This window comes from Salvelinus alpinus, chromosome 23 (genome assembly GCF_045679555.1).
Source record: "Salvelinus alpinus chromosome 23, SLU_Salpinus.1, whole genome shotgun sequence".
NCBI lineage: Eukaryota > Metazoa > Chordata > Actinopteri > Salmoniformes > Salmonidae > Salvelinus > Salvelinus alpinus.
Genome location: NC_092108.1, coordinates 31451004 through 31471866, shown reverse-complemented (window position 1 = coordinate 31471866; position 20863 = coordinate 31451004). Strand labels below are relative to the sequence as shown.

Sequence of the window (20863 nt, the reverse complement as noted above, 5' to 3'; positions counted from 1 at the left end):
TTTGGGCTCTGGCTGGACCACTCAAGGACATTCAGAGACTTGTCCCGAAACTCCTACTGTGTTGTCATGGCTGTGTGCTTAGGGTCGTTGTCCTGTTGGAAGGTGAACCTTTGCCCCAGTCTGAGGTCCTGAGCGTTTCTGGAGCAGGTTTTCATCAAGTATCTCTCTGTACTTTGCTCCGGTCATCTTTCCCTCTATCCTGACTAGTCTACCAGTCCCTGCCACTGAAAAACATGGGGATGGCGCCAGGTTTTCTGCAGACGTGACGCTTGGCATTCAGGCCAAAGAGTTCAAAATTGGTTTCATCAGACCAAAGAATCTTGTTTCTCATGGTCTGAGAGTCCTTTAGGTGCCTTTTGGAAAACTCCAAGCTGGCTGTCATGTGCCTTTTACTGAGGAGTGGCTTCTGTCTGGCCACAATACCATGAAGGCCGGATTGGTGGAGTGCTGCAGAGATGGTTGTCCTTCTGGACTGTTCTCCCATCTCCACATAGGAACTATCCGGCTTTGTCAGAGTGACCATTGGGTCCCCCGATGGCTCAGTTTGGCCGGACGGCCAGCTCTAGGAAGAGTCTTGGTGGTTCCAAGCTTCTTCCATTTAAGAATAATGGAGGCCACTGTATTTTTGCGGACCTTCAATGCTGCAGAAATGTTTTGGTACCCTTCCCCAGATCTGTGCCTTGACACAATCCTGTCTTTGACATCATGGCTTGGTTTTTGCTTTGACATGCACTGTCAACTGTGGGACCTTATATAGACAGGTGTGTGCCTTTCCAAATTATGTCCAATCAATTAAATGTACCATAGGTGGACTCCAATCAAGTTGTAGAAACATCTCAAGGATGATCATTGAAAACAGGTTGCACTGGAACTCAATTTCTAGTATCATAGCAAAGGGTCTGAATACTTATGTAAATAAGGTATTCTGTTTATTATTTGTAATAAATTTGCCAAAAAAACAAAAAACCTGTTTTCGCATTGTCATTATGCGGTATTGTGTGTCGGATGAGGAATTGTTTTTTATTTAATCCATTTTAAAATAAGTCTGTAATGCAACAAAATGTAGAACAAGGGAAGGGGTCTGTATACTTTCTGAATGCATAGCCATGGATACACTTCATATATACAGTACATTTCTTATAGGTAGACACAATACATGTATTTCAAAGATACAGTCGCTAGTGAAAGTCTACACACCCCTTGCACAATATTCACATTTTGTTGCCTTATAATGAAATCTAAAAAGGATTTAAATTCATTTTTTCCGCCGACCGATCTCCACAACCTACTCCACATTTTCAAAGTTTAAGAAAAATTTGAGAAAATGTTCAAAGTGAATGAAAAATTTATAAATATGTCTTGATTACGTATGTTTTCCAACCCCAGAGATTTTTTTATTTTAACTAGGCAGGTCAGTTAATAAGAACAAATTATTATTTACAATGACGGCCTACACTGGCCAAACCCAGACAATGCTGGGCCAATTGTGCACCACCATATGGGACTCCCAATCACGGCCGGTTGTGTAGTTAAAGGTTGGCCGCAAATGGGTCTTCAAAATGGACAATGATCCCAAGCATACTTCCAAAGTTGTGGCAAAATGGCCTAAGGACAACAAAGTCAAGGTATTGGAGTGGCCATCACAAAGCCCTGACCTCAATCCTATAGAAGATTTGTGGGCAGAACTGAAAAAGTTCAACAATTTAAAGGCAATGCTACCAAATACTAATTGAGTGTATGTAAACTGATGTGCGAGCAAGGAGGCCTACAAACCCGACTCAGTTACACAAGCTCTGTCAGAAGGAATGGGCCAAACTTCACCCAACTTATTGTGGGAAGCTTATGGAAGGCTACCTGAAACGTTTGACCCAAGTTAAACAATTTAAAGGCAATGCTACCAAATACTGATTGAGTGTATGTAAACTTCTGACTAACTGGGAATGTGATGGAAGAAATAAAAGCTGAAATAAATCATTCTCCACTATTATTCTGGCATTTCACATTCTTAAAATAAAGTGGTGATCCTAACTGACCTAAGACAGGGAATTCTTACTAGGATTAAATGTCGGGAATTGTGAAAAACTGAGTTTAAATGTATTTGGCTAAGGTGTATGTAAACTTCCGACTTCAACTGTATGTACATTTTATGGACACAGTTTATTTTACAATTTTATTTTGTTTGTTTTTAACTCTTGTCCTTCTTCTACTCTAAACCTCTCCCATATATTTATGATGTTCATCTGGTTTGATTTGCCATGTCTTTCAAGCTGTGCTCTTTTCAAAAAAGTTCGTAACCTATGTATGTTTTACGGGCACAGTATGTTTTACGTTAGTTATCTTGTTGTTATTAGTTATTAGTCACAACCTTCAGCTCCATTCAACCCCTCCCATCTATCTCGTAACACCATCCACATTGGATTTCTATTTGCCATTTATTTTTCAACTGTTCTGTGATGTTTCACAACATTTCTGAACCTTTCTGTTCTCATTGTTCCTACAGATTGTAAATTGAAAATAAACGTTTTTGCTAAAAGTATTATATTATTAATCGATTGACTATGACTTTTCAGATCGCCCGGTAGTGATAACAAATTATCTAATGATTCTGACTCTTCGCAGCGAAATCTGCAGAGCTGGGAAGGTTGTATCCCCCATATAAATAGCATTCTATTGGTTGCAAGAATTCTGTATAGTAATTTAATTGAAAAATAATAACTTTTGAATCCGGCGTCGTTTTGCGTGTCATTTCATAAACCATGTGCCATGGAATCGGTACGTCAGAAATCTCTTCCCAACTATTTTGCAGTCTATATGGCACGACTGTCAATTTGTTGGTCCTTAAATGAAACTGGTATACTTTTTTATTTATCACAATTTTCTTTAACCAATTATGGTCTTTAATGTAGGGCCGACAGACAATGTATTCACTTAGGCAGCAAATGTGAAGACTTTGCAAGGGGAGTGTAGCCTTTCACTTGGCACTGCACCTCTGCAGGTGGTAGTTGTTAATGTTTCCTTACACTAGATGGCGATATAATTCAAGTAAATGTTAACAAGTGGTTGCACTTACTTTGTAAATGTAGCCTATTGTCAGGATTTTATTAGCAAGTTCTATCACATTACAACAGTCAATCAGAAAATGTAATGATTTTGTCACAATAACATTGAATATATCCAATATCCACCACTTCATTCAGGGTCATTTTCATTTGTCTTTTCACAGCCTTAAAAACTAGCAGTTGCACACACTGTGTGTGCAGTAGCATGCACTCCCATTGCAATGAACAAACACTAGTTATATGTGTTGGTCTACAGGTTTAGGCTCTGGGCAGTGGACAACACAGGCCGTCGCTCCAGCCCAAGTGAGGTCACCATCAAGACCCCCTGCCCTGCTGTGGATGATGTCAAAGCACAAGGTGGGCTTTCCCATGCATGGATGGACAGTTTCAGGATCTGTATCTTGGTTTTCAGACTAATATTCTAACAGTAGTTACTAATCTGAAAACTTGTAGACACACGTGTCTTGTCTCCACATACAGTACTGAGATCAGATCTGTGTTGTTGCAGAGATTGCAGACAAGATCTACAACCTGTTCAATGGTTACACAAGTGGCAAGGAGCAGCAGACGGCCTACAATACGCTGATGGATCTGGGCTCTCCCACCCTGCACCGTGTGCTCTACCACTACAACCAGCGTTATGAGAGCTTCGGAGAGTTCACCTGGAGATGCGAGGATGAATTGGGGCCCAGGTATCTATACTGTCTGTCTCTGTCTCTCTGTCTCTCTCTCTCAGTCCAAGAATATCAAGCCATATTGGTTAGGAAAGCACAACTACCGACCAACCAACTGTCTAGTAGCATCACAATCCATCCACACCTGGGTGGTGCGTGCATGTGTATTCACCCCTTTTGCTATGAAGCCCCTAAATACGATCTGGTGCAACCAATTACCTTCAGAAGTCACATAATTAGTTGAATAAAGTCCACCTGTGTGCAATCTTAAGTGTCACATGATCTGTCACATGATCCTAGTGTGTATATATACACCTGTTCTGAAAGGCCCAAGAGTCTGCAACATCACTAAGTAAGGAGGACCACCAAGCAAGCGGCACTATGAAGACCAAGGAGCTCTCCAAACAGGTCAGGGACAAAGTTGTGGAGAAGTACAGATCAGGGTTGGGTTATAAAAAAATATCATTAACTTTGAACATCCCAAGGAGCTCCATTAAATCCATTATTAAAACATGGAAATAATATGGCAGCACAACAAACCTGCCACGAGAGGACCGCCAACCAAAACTCACGGACCAGGCAAGGAGGGCATTAATCGGAGAGGCAACAAAGAGACCAAAGATAACCCTGAAGGAGCTGCAAAGCTCCACAGCGGAGACTGGAGTATCTGTCCATTGAACCACTTTAAGCCATACACTCCACAGAGCTGGGCTTTACGGAAGTGTGTCCAGAAAAAAATAAGCAAGCACGTTTGGTGTTTGCCAAAAGGCATGTGGGAGACTCCCCAAACATATGGAATAAGGTACTCTGGTCAGATGAGACTAAAATGTAGCTTTTTGGCCATCAAGGAAAACGCTATGTCTGGCGCAAACCCAACACCTCTCATCACCCTGAGAACACCATCCCCACAGTGAAGCATGGTGGTGGCAGCATCATGCTGTGAGGATGTTTTTCATCGGCAGAGACCGAGAAACTTGTCAGAATTGAAAGAATGATGAATGACGCTAAATACAGGGAAATTCTTGAGGGAAACCTGTTTCAGTCTTCCAGAGATTTGAGACTGGGTCGGAGGTTCACCTTCCAGCAGGATAATGACCCTAAGCATACTGCTAAAGCAACACTTGAGTGGTTTAAGGGGAAACATTTAAATGTCTTGGAATGGCCTAGTCAAAGCCCAGACCTCAATCCAATTGAGAATCTGTGGTATGACTTAAAGATTGCTGTACACCATCGGAACCCATCCAACTTGAAGGAGCTGGAGCAGTTTTGCCTTGAGGAATGGGCAAAAATCCCAGTTGCTAAACGTGCCAAGCTTATAGAGACATACCCCAAGAGACTTGCAGCTGTAATTGCTACAAAAGGTGGCTCTACAAAGTATTGACTTTGGGGAGGTGAATAGTTATGCACCCTCAAGTTTCCCATTTTTTTGTCTTATTTCTTGTTTGTTTCACAATAAAAAATATTTTGCATCTCCAAAGTGGTAGGCATGTTGTGTAAATCAAATGATACAAACCCCCCCAGGTTATAAGGCAACAAAATACAAAAAATGCCAAGGGGGTGAATACTTTCGCAAGCCACTGTATAATGTGAAATTATAGCTAAATGTTTTATAAACAGAGCCATGTGTCTGATATAAAATGTCTACATACAGTTGCCCGTAGATGCACGGTGAAGCAGGTGAAACTGATTAAGACGTCCTTGACTCTGAGATTCCAAATCAGGGTCTTAGCTTCAAATTAAAGGTTGTTTTTAATGCCATATTTAGGCCATATTGGAAGGGTTGATGTAATTGGTTTGCTTCTGAAGTGTTCTATTATAATATACTTACATTAACAGCCCCACATTTTCAGAGGAATGATTCACGTCAAGAATGCACTGACCTTAGATGAAACCAAAGTAAGTGCATTTGAGGTGAGGGTCGGAGACTATAAACATGGGTTTAGATCAATTGGACATTATCTCGCTAAACACCGTTATAGTGTTATGGAGGGTGGCTACCGTTTTAGTTACGTCATACTGTAAGACTCTTAGCTTGTTAGCATGTTGGGCAGGATTTTCCATGTTGTTATGGTGTGTTGTGATTGTGTAAGCCTGCTGTCTCAGGAAATGTGTTATAGGCATTATTGAAGAGATGTATTCTTAAAAATGTAAATGAGAATAATATGAAAAGACATGGTTTGCATTGGACCTTATGTGTTGGGTGCACTGCCCTTGTAGCGTTGTTGGAGAACCCCCATCACTTGTTTACTTGTTCCGTACCCTCTGTCTCTCTAGCATTTCTGAAAGGAACAATTTACCACTTGAATCAAAGCAATGAGATGCTCCTTTCCACACATAACAATACAAAGCCGACAATCGCCTGTAACTGGGCTTGTCTCCAGAAATGACATTCCTTGTTATGAAATCCTCAAATTCACTGGGGTTTCCCTGTCACAAACAATGTGAACCATTGTAAATGCCATTTTCATTAGCTAGTCAAAATACATATAATAGTCACCCACTCTGCCCCTGACTAAATTAAAACTTGTTTCAGCAGAGTAAACAATATGTTAAAATAAACTGGTGAAGCAATGGATCTATCTTTATAAAGCAGGGGAAATATTCCTCTCCCAGCTTTTGTACATATCATATCTCACTGACGAGTTAGGTTGGCCCCTGTCAGAGAACATTTTTGTTGCTTTTTCCTGCAACATCGCGTGATGTTCATGCCAAACATAAACGTACAAAGTCTGTCTCTCGAGCCCGACACTTCTCTCCGTGTCCCGATCTTGTCATCGCTACAGGACTACCCATTACTAAAGGCATGGGGCTGGTTGTTGACTTAGAAATGATAGATGTTGGCTTGGTAGGAGAAAATCCTATCTTGAACATTTCACTCCCCCTCTGTCTCCTTGCCTGTACAGCCCAATAACTGACAGTTATTTTTATGACACATCCTAATCAGGCAATTTCCTGTGATGCTAAGTATTGTTATGGTTGGATTTTTGTTGATAACATGATAAGTGGAGCTCATGTTTTTGTGATTTAACATTTTTTGGTTAAAAAGGGTCTAATTTAATCAAGACTGTTTAGAAGATGTAGGGATTTTCCTCAGACATTATTCTACCACAATTACTCTTCCATTATCTCAATTTGCAGATGAGGACTGGACTGTCCTACAAACAGATATACTCCATATCTGGTTGTTGGGTATGGACAACAATAAATGTACTGTACCATGAAGTCCGATAGTTTACTTTCATGCAAGACATGAAATTGCGTGCATTCATAAAATGAACTTCCATGTAAATGGACAATAAACTTATCGGATTGCATTGTATTGTATATCTGTGTAACACAGAGACAGACTCATCATAGTGGTGGTTTCCTAGCATCATGGATGCTCTTTTGAACCCGTCCCTGGTCTCTGTGACTGTTGCTGTCTGAGGAATGCGGCTGATTGTTTCCTCTCCGACCAGTGAAAAGCAGTGAGTCAAGGAGATTTGAAATAGGGGCCCTGGCAGAGTGGGAGAGCTCCAAAATGTACCCTGGAAATGTGAGGCCATTTTCCACTTCCATACATGCTGGGATTTATGGTGACAACCGTTGCTATTTGGAGCCCAAAACCTTTTCTTGAAAAATTAAAGCATAACAAACCGCAAGATTTTTGTTTTAAGCAAATAAACATCCAAATTCCTTAAACCACTGAAATGTAGCAAGATATTAGAAACATAAATACATTTAGAAAAATTATATAAATGACAGCACCTCTACTACACAGATACCGATTATTTTATAATGACTTAATATGTCTTTCATTTTTGACATCGTTAAAGTACCATTTATATTCTTTAATCAAGAGTTCTCTGCAGATAATACGTTGTGATTATTTAAGCTGTTGTTCTGCCCTATTTGACTAGCATCTGCAAATGGAATGTTGCTTAGTTTCTCTATGTAAACGTACTGGATATCCAGGTATCCAGTATTCAGGGCGGCAGGTACAGTAGCCTAGCAGTTAGAGCGTTGGGCCAGTAACCAAAAGGTTGCTGGTTCGAATTCCCAAGCCGACAATATGAAAAATCTGTCGATGTACCCTTGAGCAAGACACTTAATTTGCTCACGGGGTGCCGTACTTCTATGTAACCCTGTAAAACAACACATTTCAATCCACCTATCTGGTGTATGTAATAATAAAACCTGCCCCTAGTTTGGAATACAAAATCTAAATATGAGGATGCGTAATATTACAAGCACAGCTTTCACCTATTGAATGCAAATACCTGGAAATATGACATTCAATTACAGTTTGTTCATGAAACAGTGATAGTGTCCTTGTTTGGAAAGTCTCACCTTGTGACACTTAAAGCACACGAACAAGCTGTCCTCATTGCACCTTGTGCCTGGTCTAACAACAAAACAACGATTAGCAAGTTAAGAGGTATGTCTGAAAACATTGGATTCTGTGGAACATATTCTTAGGAATGCTTTGAATATAGGAGTTGGGAGGGATGACAGTATTAAAAGAGAATAATGTTTTTCTGATTAATAACAAAAATGTATTGTGGGCCGACAAAAACGTCTCACTATTTACATTACAGTTTGGTGGTCCTGGTTTGGCCAATGAGTGAGGTGAAGCCATGTCTGAGGAATCAGGCACTCTTTCCATCAGTTGCTGTTTCTGTCAGCCACTTATCCTGGAGACAGCTTAATCACTTTCAACATCATCACTATCTGAACATGGGTAGACCCTGTACAGGTTATGAAATGGATGAATAACAGTCAGGTATTGACCTAAGAATTATTTATTCCACCATGCCCAGTCTCCTTCTGAAGGGAAGAGGTGGGTTTAGAGTCTGTCGTATTATGATGTAGTGTAAAAACAATGGTGAAGCCGCAACGTGTGATTTATGAGTGACCCGCTCTATCCAACGTTTGATTTGTATCATTTAAGGTGAGAACACCAAATACAAAAATCTTACCTCAATCCAGACAGAGGTCCATATTTTATGTATAAAGTATTTCCATTAATCTTACTTTTTCTTCTTGTTCTTTTGAGCAAAATTCTACAAGAAATCGAGATCAACAAATATGAAAGGGCATTAAGACATTTTATTTTGTGTGAAGGTGTCACGCCCTGACCTTAGAGAGCCTTTATATTTCTCTATTTGGTTAGGTCGGGGTGTGATTTGGGTGGGCATTCTAGTTTTTCTATTTCTTTGTTGGCCGGGTATGGTTCCCAATCAGAGGCAGCTGTCTATCGTTGTCTCTGATTGGGGATCATACTTAGGCAGCCTTTTTCCCCCTTTAGTTTGTGGGATCTTGATTTTGCATAGTTGCTATGTAGCCTGCAGAACTTTACGTTCGTTATTGTATTTTGTTGTTTTTCGGTGTTCATTTGAATAATGTAAATATGTTCGCCTACCACGCTGCACCTTGGTCTCCTCATTCCAACGACGAACATGACAGAAGATCCCACCACCAAAGGACCAAACAGTGTGGCCAGGAGGAGCAGGGATCCTGGGTCCGGGAGAAAAGGGTGTGGAGGACATCATGGACATGGGAGGAGATTATGGCAGGGGACAAGACCCTGCCATGGAAGCAGGCGGAGGCAGCGAAGGAGGATCAACGACGACTCCGGGGTTCGCAACCACGACGGAAGCCCGAGAGGCAGCCCCCCCCAAAAAAATGGGGGGGGCACACGGAGTGGTCGGCGGTGCCGAGGTGTGAACCAGAGACAACCTGGGAGGAGGTAGAGAGGTGGTCGGTCGACCCAGGGAGAGTGCCAGAGCCCGCCTGGGATTCAATAGAACAGTGCGAGGAGAGATACCGGAGAATGGAGTTGGCGAGGAGTATGCGGCAACGTAGGCGTTTGGAGGAGCGTGTCACCAGTCCGGTGCAATCTGTGCCCGTCCCACACATCAGGCCTCCAGTGCGCCTCCCCAGTCCGGTACGTCCTGTGCCTGCTCCCCGCACTCGCCCTGATGTACGCCGCCACAGCCCAGTACGTCCTGTGCCTCCTCCCCGCACTCGCCCTGAGGTGCGTGTCACCAGCCCGGTGCCACCTGTACCGGCCCCACGCATCAGGCCTCCAGTGCGCCTTCCCAGTCCAGTACGTCCTGTGCCTGCTCCTCGCGCTCGTCCTGAGGTGCGTGTCACCAGCCCGGTACCACCAGTGCCGGCCCCACGCACCAAGCTTCCGGCGACAGTTCACAGTCCAGAGCTTCCGGCGACAGTTCCCAGTCCAGAGTGTCCGGCTACAGTTCCCAGTCCAGAGTGGCCGGCTACAGTTCCCAGTCCAGAGCGGTCGGCTACAGTTCCCAGTCCAGAGCGGTCGGCTACAGTTCCCAGTCCAGAGCGGTCGGCTACAGTTCCCAGTCCAGAGCGGTCGGCTACAGTTCCCAGTCCAGAGCGGTCGGCTACAGTTCCCAGTCCAGAGCGGTCGGCTACAGTTCCCAGTCCAGAGCGGCCGGCTACAGTTCCCAGTCTAGAGCTTCCAGCGACGTTTCACAGTCCGGAACCTACGGCGACGGTCCACAGTGCGGAACCTCCCGAGACGGTCCACAGTCCGAAACCTCCTGAGACGGTCCGGAACCTCCTGAGACGGTCCACGGTCTGAAGCCTCCAGTGATGATCCATGGCCCGAAGCCTCCAGTGATGATCCATGGCACGGAGCCTCCAGTGAAGATCCATGGCCCGGAGCCTCCAGTGAAGATCCATGGCCCGGAGTCTCCAGCGACGGTCTGCGGTCCAGAGTCTCCAGCGACGGTCTGCGGTCCAGAGTCTCCAGCGACGGTCTGCGGCCTAGAGTCTCCAGCGGGGGTTCCCAGTCCAGAGCCTCCTGCGAGGGTTCCCGGTCCAGAGCCTCCTGCGAGGGTTCCCGGTCCAGAGCCTCCTGCGAGGGTTCCCGGTCCGGAGCAACCGGCGACGATCCACGGTCCGGCGCAACCGGCGACGATCCACGGTCCGGCGCAACCGGCGACGATCCACGGTCCGGCGCAACCGGCGACGGTCCACGGTCCGGCGCAAGCGGCGACGTTCCACGGTCCGGGGCAACCGGCGACGATCCACGGTCCGGGGCAACCGGCGACGGTCCACGGACCGGGGCATCCGGCGACGGTCCACGGTCCGGAGCATCCGGCGACGGTCCACGGTCCGGAGCATCCGGCGACGAGCCACGGTCCGGAGCATCCGGCGACGATCCACGGTCCGGGGCAACCGGCGACGATCCACGGTCCGGGGCAACCGGCGACGGTCCACGGTCCGGAGCATCCGGCGACGATCCACGGTCCGGAGCATCCGGCGACGAGCCACGGTCCGGAGCATCCGGCGACGAGCCACGGTCCGGAGTCCCTGGCGACGATCTACGGTCCGGTTCCTCCGGCTACGATCTACGGTCCGGTTCCCCCGGCGACGATCCACAGTCCGGAGCATCCGGCGACGATCTACGGTCCGGTTCCTCCGGCGACGATCCACGGTCCGGTTCCTCCGGCGACGATCCACGGTACGAAGTCCCTGGCGACGATCTACAGTCCGGTTCCTCCGGCGACGATCTACGGTCCGGTTCCTCCGGCGACGATCCACGGTCCGGAGCATCCGGCGACGATCTACGGTCCGGTTCCTCCGGCGACGATCCACGGTCCGGTTCCTCCGGCGACGATCCACGGTACGAAGTCCCCGGTGTCGATCTACGGTCCGGTTCCTCCGGCAACAATCCACGGTCCGGAGCCTCCGGCGACGATCCACGGTCCGGTTCCACGGAAGCGGAGGGATCAGCGAGCGGAGCGGGGTCTACGTCCCGAACCGGAGCCGCCACCGAGGTTTGATGCCCACCCGGACCCTCCCCCATGGAGTCAGGTTTTGTGGCCGGAGTCCGCACCTTTGGGGGGGGGGTACTGTCACACCCTGACCTTAGAGACCCTTTTTATTTCTCTATTTGGTTAGGTCGGGGTGTGATTTGGGTGGGCATTCTAGTTTTTCTATTTCTTTGTTGGCCGGGTATGGTTCCCAATCAGAGGCAGCTGTCTATCGTTGTCTCTGATTGGGGATCATACTTAGGCAGCCTTTTTTCCATCTTTAGTTTGTGGGATCTTGATTTTGCATAGTTGCTATGTAGCCTGCAGAACTTTACGTTCGTTTTTGTATTTTGTTGTTTTTCGGTGTTCATTTGAATAAAAGAAAGATGTTCGCCTACCACGCTGCACCTTGGTCTCATTCCAACGACGAATGTGACAGAAGGCCTTGCCTACAGTGCCTTCAGAAAGTATTCAGGAGCCTGGACTTTTTCCACATTTTGCTTCGTTACAGCCTTATTCTACAATGGCTAAAATAAAACTATTTCCTCATCAATCTACGCACAATACCCAATAATGACAAAGCAAAAACAGATTTTTATAAATTTTGGCAAATTTATAAAAATAAAAATAAAAAAAATCTTATTTACATAAGTATTTAGACCCTTTGCTATGAGACTCAAAATTGAGCTCAAGTGCATTCTGTTTCCATTGATCATCCTTGAGATGTTTCTACAACTTGATTGGAGTCCACCTGTGGTAAATTCAATTGATTGGACATGATTTAGAAAGGCACACACCTGTCTATATATGGTCCCACAGTTGACAGTGTATGTCAGAACAAAAACCAAGCCATGAGGACGAAGGAATTGTCCGTAGAGCTCTGAGACAGAATTGTGTCGAGGCAATGATCTGGGGAAGGGTACCAAAAAAAGGTACCATGATAAACAAGATTCTCTGGTCTGATGAAACCAAGATTGAACTCTTTGGTCTGAATGCCAAGCGTCACGTCTGGAGGAAACCTTGCACCATCCCTACGGTGAAGCATGGTATTAACCCCTTCATGCTGTGCGTATGTTTTTCAATGGCAGGGACCGGGAGACTAGTCAGGATCGAAAGATGAACAGTGCAAAGTACAGAGAGATCCTTGATGAAAACCTGCTCCAGAGGGCTCAGGACCTCAGACTGGGGTGAAGGTTCACCTTCCAACAAGACAACGACCCTAAGCACACAGTCAAGACAACGCAGGAGTGGCTTCGGAGCAAGTCTCTGAATTTTCTTGAGTGGCACAGCCAAAGCCTGGACTTGAACCAGATCAAACATCTCTGGAGAGACCTGAAAATAGCTGTGCAGCAACACTCCCCATCCAACCTGACAGACCTTGAGAGGATCTGCAGAGAAGAATGAGAGAAACTCCCCAAATACAGGTGTGCAAGCTTGCAGCGTCATACCCAACAAGACTTGAGGCTCTAATCGCTGCCAAAAGTGCTTCAACAAAGTACTCAGTAAAGGGTCTGAATACTTACTTAAATGTGATATTTCTGTAGTTTTTTTTTTACTGTTTTTGCTTTGTCATTAGGGGGTATTGTGTGTAGCTTGATGAGGGGAGAAAACTATTTAATACATTTTAAAATGAGGCTGTGACGTAACAACAAAAAAGTCAAGGTGTCTGAATACTTTCTGAATGCACTGTATGTACAGTATAATTTGACTTGAGGTAAATTGTATATATTATGTGTTAAAGTAACTGTCCAATGAAAATCTCACTTTTAAAAGTTCATATTCTGTTTACTCATATCAAAATAATGAGGTTGAATCGTCCTATACTCGCATTTGTGGCCAAAGTATAAATGGAAGAAGAAAAAAAACGTATGTTTAATAGACCATTTAATCTCCCTGAGGAGGATGAGCTGGCCAATCAGCAGTCTACTTGTATGAATATTTTTTATGACCAGTATACCACACCATTCCAACACAGAAATACTTATTTTTAACATACTTAGTTATTTCCATCATATTGTAAGTAATTATAGGTCATATTTCATAGAAATCTGGCAACCCTGGGCAGTTAATTTAAGAAGCAGTATGTCAAAATTACCAATAGTTATCCATGTTATTGACACCTGTACATATCATGTCTATACTCTGTATCACTGTGGCAGGTGCAATGGACCATAGCCTTCCATTCAATACTACATAAGTTGTTTGCTGAGAAGTGTTGTGTTGTGTTCCTTTGCAGGAAAACATTTCTTTTTTTAGCCTTATTTACCATTAAAGGAACCTGATTTGAAGGTAGTGTGTGTTTGCTGAGTAGTGCCTTGTTGTGTTCCTTTGCAGGAAAGCTGGTCTGATTCTCTCCCAGCTGGATGACCTGAGTGGATGGTGCAGGGGTCTTCTCCAGGAGCCCAAGATCGGCCTGCGCAGGATGTCCCTCAAGTATCTGTCCTGCCGCTACACAGACACCAAGGCCTTTGGTCTCAACTGGGTAGACCTGGGACAGGATGTGCGAAAGGCCTGCGACGAACAGAACCTGCCAGTCATGTACAATGATTATGGGGAGCCCAAAGAACGTTGAATGTCACACAACAAATAATGGTTCTTGAGGAGTTGGAAGTGTGCTTTTGGGGTTATCTTCATGTCTGCTTTTCAATTATTGTGTGTTCTAACCCTTATTTACGGTTATAGGAACCTGATTTCAAGGTAGGGTGTATTTGAGAAGCGAAGAGGATTTATTTCAACAGTTACTAGAGCAAGGTATAACAGTAATGCTTTACTGCATTTAGACAGCACTTTTCATGACTTTTGGGAAATTTGGAAGTTGCACCAACAATCCCGTCCCCAAAATGTATATATTATGATGACGAAGATTCAGTTATTTAACATGTTGAATGTAGTATTCAAGTATAAATTCATATTTAAGCTGTTGTACATGTATGGAGATGGGCAGTATATGAATTTGTGGTCAATTTCAGAAGTTTGGGAGGTCATGTACAGTTTGACTTGTTTTTAGTCTCTATTGAATCCGCATCGCGGAAGTACAGCTTTACAGAGTGATTGTAATTTAAAGGCGTTGTTCCTGCTTTAGCGTAGACTGCATTCATGGTAAACGCTGCATATTGGAAATTATCTTTACATTCTATTGCGTAATGCTTCAGCTTTACAGACTGATAGAGCCTTAAATGTTTAAAGTTGCCAAACCCAAATGACAGTATTTGCTACATCAATAAATTCCTAATTATTCTGAAATCAAATGGCTATCTTTGAATCAGTATTTCTATTACAAAATGAAAGAACAGAAAATCAATGTTTTATATTGTTTATCTGTAGTATGTTTATAGATCTAATCCTATCATACTGTATGTGTCTTAAGAATATACATGTGCAACAGGTGTTGTTGATACTGTAAAAACACAGAAACTCAACTAACATGCCAGTGTTTGATACCTTTCTTTTATTATAATAATTGTTCATACATTTAATACAATAGCATTTCAAAGCGGCACACACTTGTGATTAATATCAACCAAATGCTGACTGTTTTCTTGAATACATTTTTTGGGGCTCCTAACACATTCCTTAATGCAGTAGTTGTCCCTATAACATTGTCATGACGTTGCCTGTTTAGGTACATAAAGCCCATCCCCCTCTCCCTGCCACTCCCTGCCTCCCCCTTTCCTCATTCAACCCATGCTGTGGTCACAGAGAGACGTCGTAAATTCCTGAGAATCTCCTCATGGCCAAACAGTATTAGAGAGAGGGTAAACTTTCAGGACAAAGGAAATTTCTTCCACCTCACAGAGCTTGAGGTACGAACAGATTTCATGTTCCGGAAAAAGTATAAAAGATCGGTGAAGATTCCAGCAATTAACATGTCCGTTTGTCACCACGTGGGAAACTCATGGGAGACTGTGTGGCTACATTACCATACCGCTGTTTATATAATAACCTCAGATATGAGGTTTACATCTGATTGTTGTATAAAATGAATGAGTGAGTATGATACTGTTTGTATAATGGTGTAATATGATTTTGGACTGTTTAATGAAGAAAAATACAAATCCCTTTTGATTTGAACTAAATCCGAGGACCCGCCCCTGAGCCAGTTGGGTCAGACATCCTGGGACAGCCCCTCTCTGCAATCCGAATAAAAACCCAACTCTGAGAAATTATCAGCAGACCATGTTTTTCTCCATAGGAGGAGAACGAAGGTTGAGTACCATTGCTGAATCTTTTAACCACACCACGTGGTTAAACTCAAAGACTATACCGACAGAATAAGAACAAGTCTTTGATATTGACTACTAGTCTGCAGCTAGGAATTTGGTATCATTGAACGCGAAGAACGACAACCGCCGAAACATCCATTCTATAACGAATGTCACTCTGAACTATCCACAATAACCAAGACAGAGACGGACGAATCTCTCCAACAGAAACAAACTTTTCTCCAGCGATCAAGACGACACACTGAGCGTAAATATATATATTTTGATTGCAGTTGTTCCCGAATGAGTGAGCGTTCATGTGTAAAGGATTAGCATGTCAATTGTTATAGTTATGAACTAGTCGACCCCCAATTTTCCCTTTGTCTAACAAGCCGCCATGCCGGTTCAGCCCACTAGGGCATATTTCTCCCATCATTTCATGTAACCATTTTAAGTTTGTTTGTTTGTTTATGCATTTCTGTGAATTACTTAGTTAGTAATAAATAAATGATTTAAGACAATTGATGTATGGATGACTCATAGTGAAGACTGGGTTCGTGCAGATAACCAACAATTTACGACGTTTGGAATGAGACTAACGTGAGGTAAAATAAATAAATCATGAATCAGAAGACTATTGATCAGATATGAAAATATCTGAAAGGTTAAATTGGGAAATTATAACTTTGTAATCTGACTACTTTCCCTGGTGCCCCCAAATTCATAGTTAATTAGTTACGTTATTAATCAGTTGATCGCGTAATCCCTAATTACAGGAATCTTTGATATAAACTATAAATCTTCAATTTAATGATAGCAAAGACACGACAACATAGACTTGAAAACCAATGCTTGTAGATATTTTCATATGTGCATTAAATAACAGCACAGAACAGTGGTTTGCTTCTGTAAATATTGTATTACACATGATTTGTATTATAACATTGATAACAGTGGACTGTAAGGATAAGGATATCTTGCGTTATGAGAAAGCCATTGGTTGATATTGGTAGGTATGTTTCTTTTTGTGCAATTTGCACGAGAGGTGTGAGCATTCATTATGTATAGTTATATGTATATTCATTTTGGAGAGGTTTGTTTATTCAATACAGTGAAGTGGATTAGAAAAATGGACAGATTAAAATGCTTAACAAAATGAATTATCCATCAGAAGTGAATCAGAATTGTTACCATACACAACATAAGCTGATGAAACAACAAAAATCTGCATGTTAGATATAGTAGTTTATGTGGATAATCTAATGTTCCCTTTTTCACTTTGATCTTTGCTATTTCAAAAAATAAAGAATATATCAAATGTGGAGTGTTACCTTATCAGTCACCACGTCTAGGCCTTGTTCCTTTTCAGTCAGTTAACTCAAGTCAATGTCACACTGATGGGAATGTTTCTTATGGATTGTAGAGCCTCAAACATGATGGTATAAACAAAATTACAATGCCAAAAGACATGTAAATGCAACATGTAAAGTGTTGGTCCCATGTTTCATAAGCTGAAATAAAAGATCCCAGAAGTGTTCCATACGCACAAAAAGCTTCTCTCAAATTTTGTGCACAAATTTGTTTACATCCCTGTTAGTGAAGCATTTCTCCTTTGCCAAGATAATCCATCCACCTGACAGGTGTGGCATATCGAGAAGCTTATTAAACAGCATGATCATTACGCAGGTGCACCTTGTGCTGGGGACTGTCACTTCCTGACCATAGAGAGCCTTTATTTTCTATGGTGGAGTAGGCCAGGGCGTGACTGGGGGGTGTTCTAGTTTATTATTTCTATGTGGGGTTCTAGGTTTAATTTTCTATGTTGGTGATTTGTATGATTCCCAATTATAGGCAGCTGGTAATCGTTGTCTCTAATTGGGGATCATATTTAAGTAGTGTTTGTTCCCACCTGTGTTTGTGGGATATTGAATTTTCTATTTTGAGTTAGTGTATGTAGCACCTCTGTAGTCACGGTTTCTTGGTTTGCTAAGTTTCACTATTAATAAATTATGTGGAACTCAACATTCGCTGCGCCTTGGTCCGTCTCAACAAACGATCGTGACAGGGACAATAAAAGACCACACTTCAATGTGCAGTTTTGTCACACAACACAATACCACAGAAGGTTTGAGGGAGAGTGCAATTGGCATGCTGACTGCAGGAACGTCCACCAGAGCTGTTGCCAGAGAATTTAATGTTAATTTCTCTACCATAAGCCGCCTCCATCGTCATTTTCGAGAATTTGGCAGTATGCCTCACAACCTCAGACCATGTGTAACCACGGCAGCCCAGGACCTCCACATCTGACTTCACCTGCGTTATGGTCTGAAACGAGCCATCCGTACAGCTGATGAAACGGTCGGTTTGCACAACCAAAGAATTTCTGCACAAAGTGTCAGAAACCGTCTCAAGGGAGCTCATCTACAGGTTTGTCATCCTCACTAGGGTTTTGACCTGACTGCAGTTCGGCGTCATAACCAACTTCAGTGGGCAAATGTTCACGTTCGATGGCCATTGGCACACTGGAGAAGCGTGCTCTTTATGGATGAATCCTAGTTTCAACTGTACAGGGCAGAGAGCAAACAGTTTGTATGGCGTCATGTGGGCGAGTGGTTTGCTGATGTCAATGTTATGAACAGAGTGCCCCATGGTGGCAGTGGGGTTATGGTATGGGCAGGCATAAGCTACAGATATCGAAAACAATTGCATTTTATCCATGGTAATTTTAATTTAGAGATACCGTGACGAGATCCTGAGGCCCATTGTCGTGCCATTCTTCCACCACCATCATCTCATGTTTCAGCATGATAATTCACGGCCCCATGTTGCAAGGACACAATTCCTGTAAGCTGAAAATGTCCCAGTTCTTCCATGGCCTGCATACTTACCAGACATGTCACCCATTGAGCATGTTTGGGATACTCTGGATTGACATTTACGACAGCGTGTTCCAGTTCCCGCCAATATGCAGCAACTTCGCACAGCCATTTAAGAGGAGTGGGACAACATTCCATAGGCCACAATCAACAGTCAGATCAACTTTATGCAAAGGAGATGTGTCACACTGCATGAGGCAAATGGCGGTCACACCATATACTGACTGGTTTTCTGATCCATGTCCCTACTTTAAAACAAAAAGTTATTTGTGACCAACAGATGCATATCTGTATTTCCAGTCATGTGAAATTCATAGATTAGGGCCTAATTTATTTCAATATATTTTCCTGATACTTTTGTTTATTTGGTACATTTTCTTAACTCTTTCTTGAACTACATTGTTAGTTAAGGGCTTGTGAGTAAGCATTTCACGGTAATGTCTAAACCTATTGTATTTGGCTCATGTGACAAATAAAGTTTGATTTGATTTGAACTCTTTGAAATTGTTGTTGCATTTATTTTTGTTCAGTGTATATTCTTACGGGCAAGAGATACAGATAGTACTGTATGTGTTTCCCCTATGTTCAGAGGAGTGGGGAGACCCCAAAACAAACAAGTTAGATAAAATCAGCATCTGACAAAGTTACAGTTTATTCAATATCAAGAGTAAAATACAGTATAGTATCACACAGAACAAGACGACACTTAGGTATAATATTTGTTTGGAATATTTCTTGAGAAAACTGCTACATCTTACAACTCTCTAAGCATAAAGTGTTAAGTTAGGTACCTATGATATGCTTACATGTGTATTATGTGATATGATGTTGAAATACTGTAGACCTCCGTAACTACATCTACATGCGACATTAGAGATTTCCCAAATATATTATTCTATACAAGTTAGTCGTCTTTACAGATTAGTTATTGTGTTGAAATTCTAAAAGCTACAATCTTGAAACACTGTTTTAATTTTTGGTTAAGAAGAGATAGCGTTCATTGCTCTCTAATAGGAAAACAAACTGGAAATACATCATGTCCAGGGGTGAAGTTCATCTTGTTGTTTCATTGTGAGCCAGCCTTGGCCTATCCCGTTCCATCGTTCATAGCAGTCCTGCTTCCAAGTATTTGGCTTTGCTCTTGTTCTCCTCTGCATTTGGATCACGGCAAGTGCATTCATCCTGATCACAGTCGGCCCCAAACTGAATGACCTGTCAATCAGTCAAGTAACCAGGAGATTAGAAACAAATCTCAAGTGACAATAAAATCACAACCAGGGGTCATTTCCCCAATTGAACCAATACATCCACAAGGTAATAGCAGACGTTTAACAATGCAATAAACTATGCCCTTAATAGTATTGCATAGTATTATATATTTGAGCTCTACAACACTTTTTATTTCTTCACAATTTCAAAGACAAACAAAATGTCTCCCAAGAGATAAATAAAGGGAGTGATGTCAAATAGTTCACCATGGACTTAACAGTGAGAAACCTTGAGTGGGGGAGGGAATACACCACAGTGGTGAACGGATGAACACATGTTAAGAATCAACAAAAGGTTGCCAAGTCTTGTCTAGGACGCAGGCCATCACCACAGGTTGCAAAATAAACTCAGATGCCCTGCAAAGCAGTCTGTTGCAAGAAATGTAAACTAAGCTAGGTTAATGCAGAGGCTAGCCTACCTTTGATTTCATTGATGATTAATGGAAGTAATAGTTTTATTGAAGACTTAGCAACTGTTCCAGAAGGTTAAGAATAGAAAATCAGATCCCATTAAAAGTATGTTTGTTTGGCAACAAATTGTTTCCTAAGCCTAATGTTGGTTCATTGATGGAGGCTGTGGTGAGCCAAATGATATATTGCACTATGTAGGGAATAGGGTGTAATTTGGGACAAAACCATACCCTGCTGCCTTTGCTTTGTTCAAATGACTTCTGAACAACAGAGACTGGATGTTTTTCCTGCTTGCGTCAAACAAAAGCCAATAATTTGACTGTTTTGTATGCAGTTTTGAGTAGTTGCTATCCAATGTTTATCACAACTTCAATAAACTCTTTTGAAAATGTAATAATATATGTTTTAGAGACAAGTCAATTTAAGAATTATTTAAGAATTAATTGAATGAAAGATTTGCACTGTACAAAAATGTAGAACACATTGTGGCTTATCGAACTTATTAGGCCGCATTTGACCAATCACATCAGATATTTTCACATCAGATCTTTATCAGAGCTGATCTTATTGGTCAAAAGACCAATTAGTGGAACAAATATCA

General features: G+C 42.7%; 2 protein-coding genes across 8 annotated transcripts in view; one reads left to right on the top strand and one right to left on the bottom strand.

Moving 5' to 3' along the window:
* Positions 1-16228, top strand: part of LOC139550800 (astrotactin-1-like) — a 261506-nt gene extending 245278 nt beyond the window's left edge. For all 7 annotated transcript variants that reach the window (XM_071361962.1, XM_071361963.1, XM_071361961.1 and 4 more), the window contains 3 exons: positions 3316-3416; positions 3568-3751; positions 13840-16228. In XM_071361962.1, the coding sequence (XP_071218063.1) occupies positions 3316-3416; positions 3568-3751; positions 13840-14077 (523 nt within the window). In that variant the 3' untranslated portion in view covers positions 14078-16228. The remainder of the gene's footprint in view (positions 1-3315; positions 3417-3567; positions 3752-13839) is intronic.
* Positions 16229-19211: 2983 nt separating this feature from the next.
* The window catches only part of LOC139550799 (pappalysin-2-like), an 80805-nt gene continuing 79153 nt past the window's right edge, over positions 19212-20863 (bottom strand). The window contains exon 24 of the mRNA XM_071361960.1: positions 19212-19795. Coding sequence (XP_071218061.1) covers positions 19688-19795 — 108 coding nt within the window. The 3' untranslated portion in view covers positions 19212-19687. The remainder of the gene's footprint in view (positions 19796-20863) is intronic.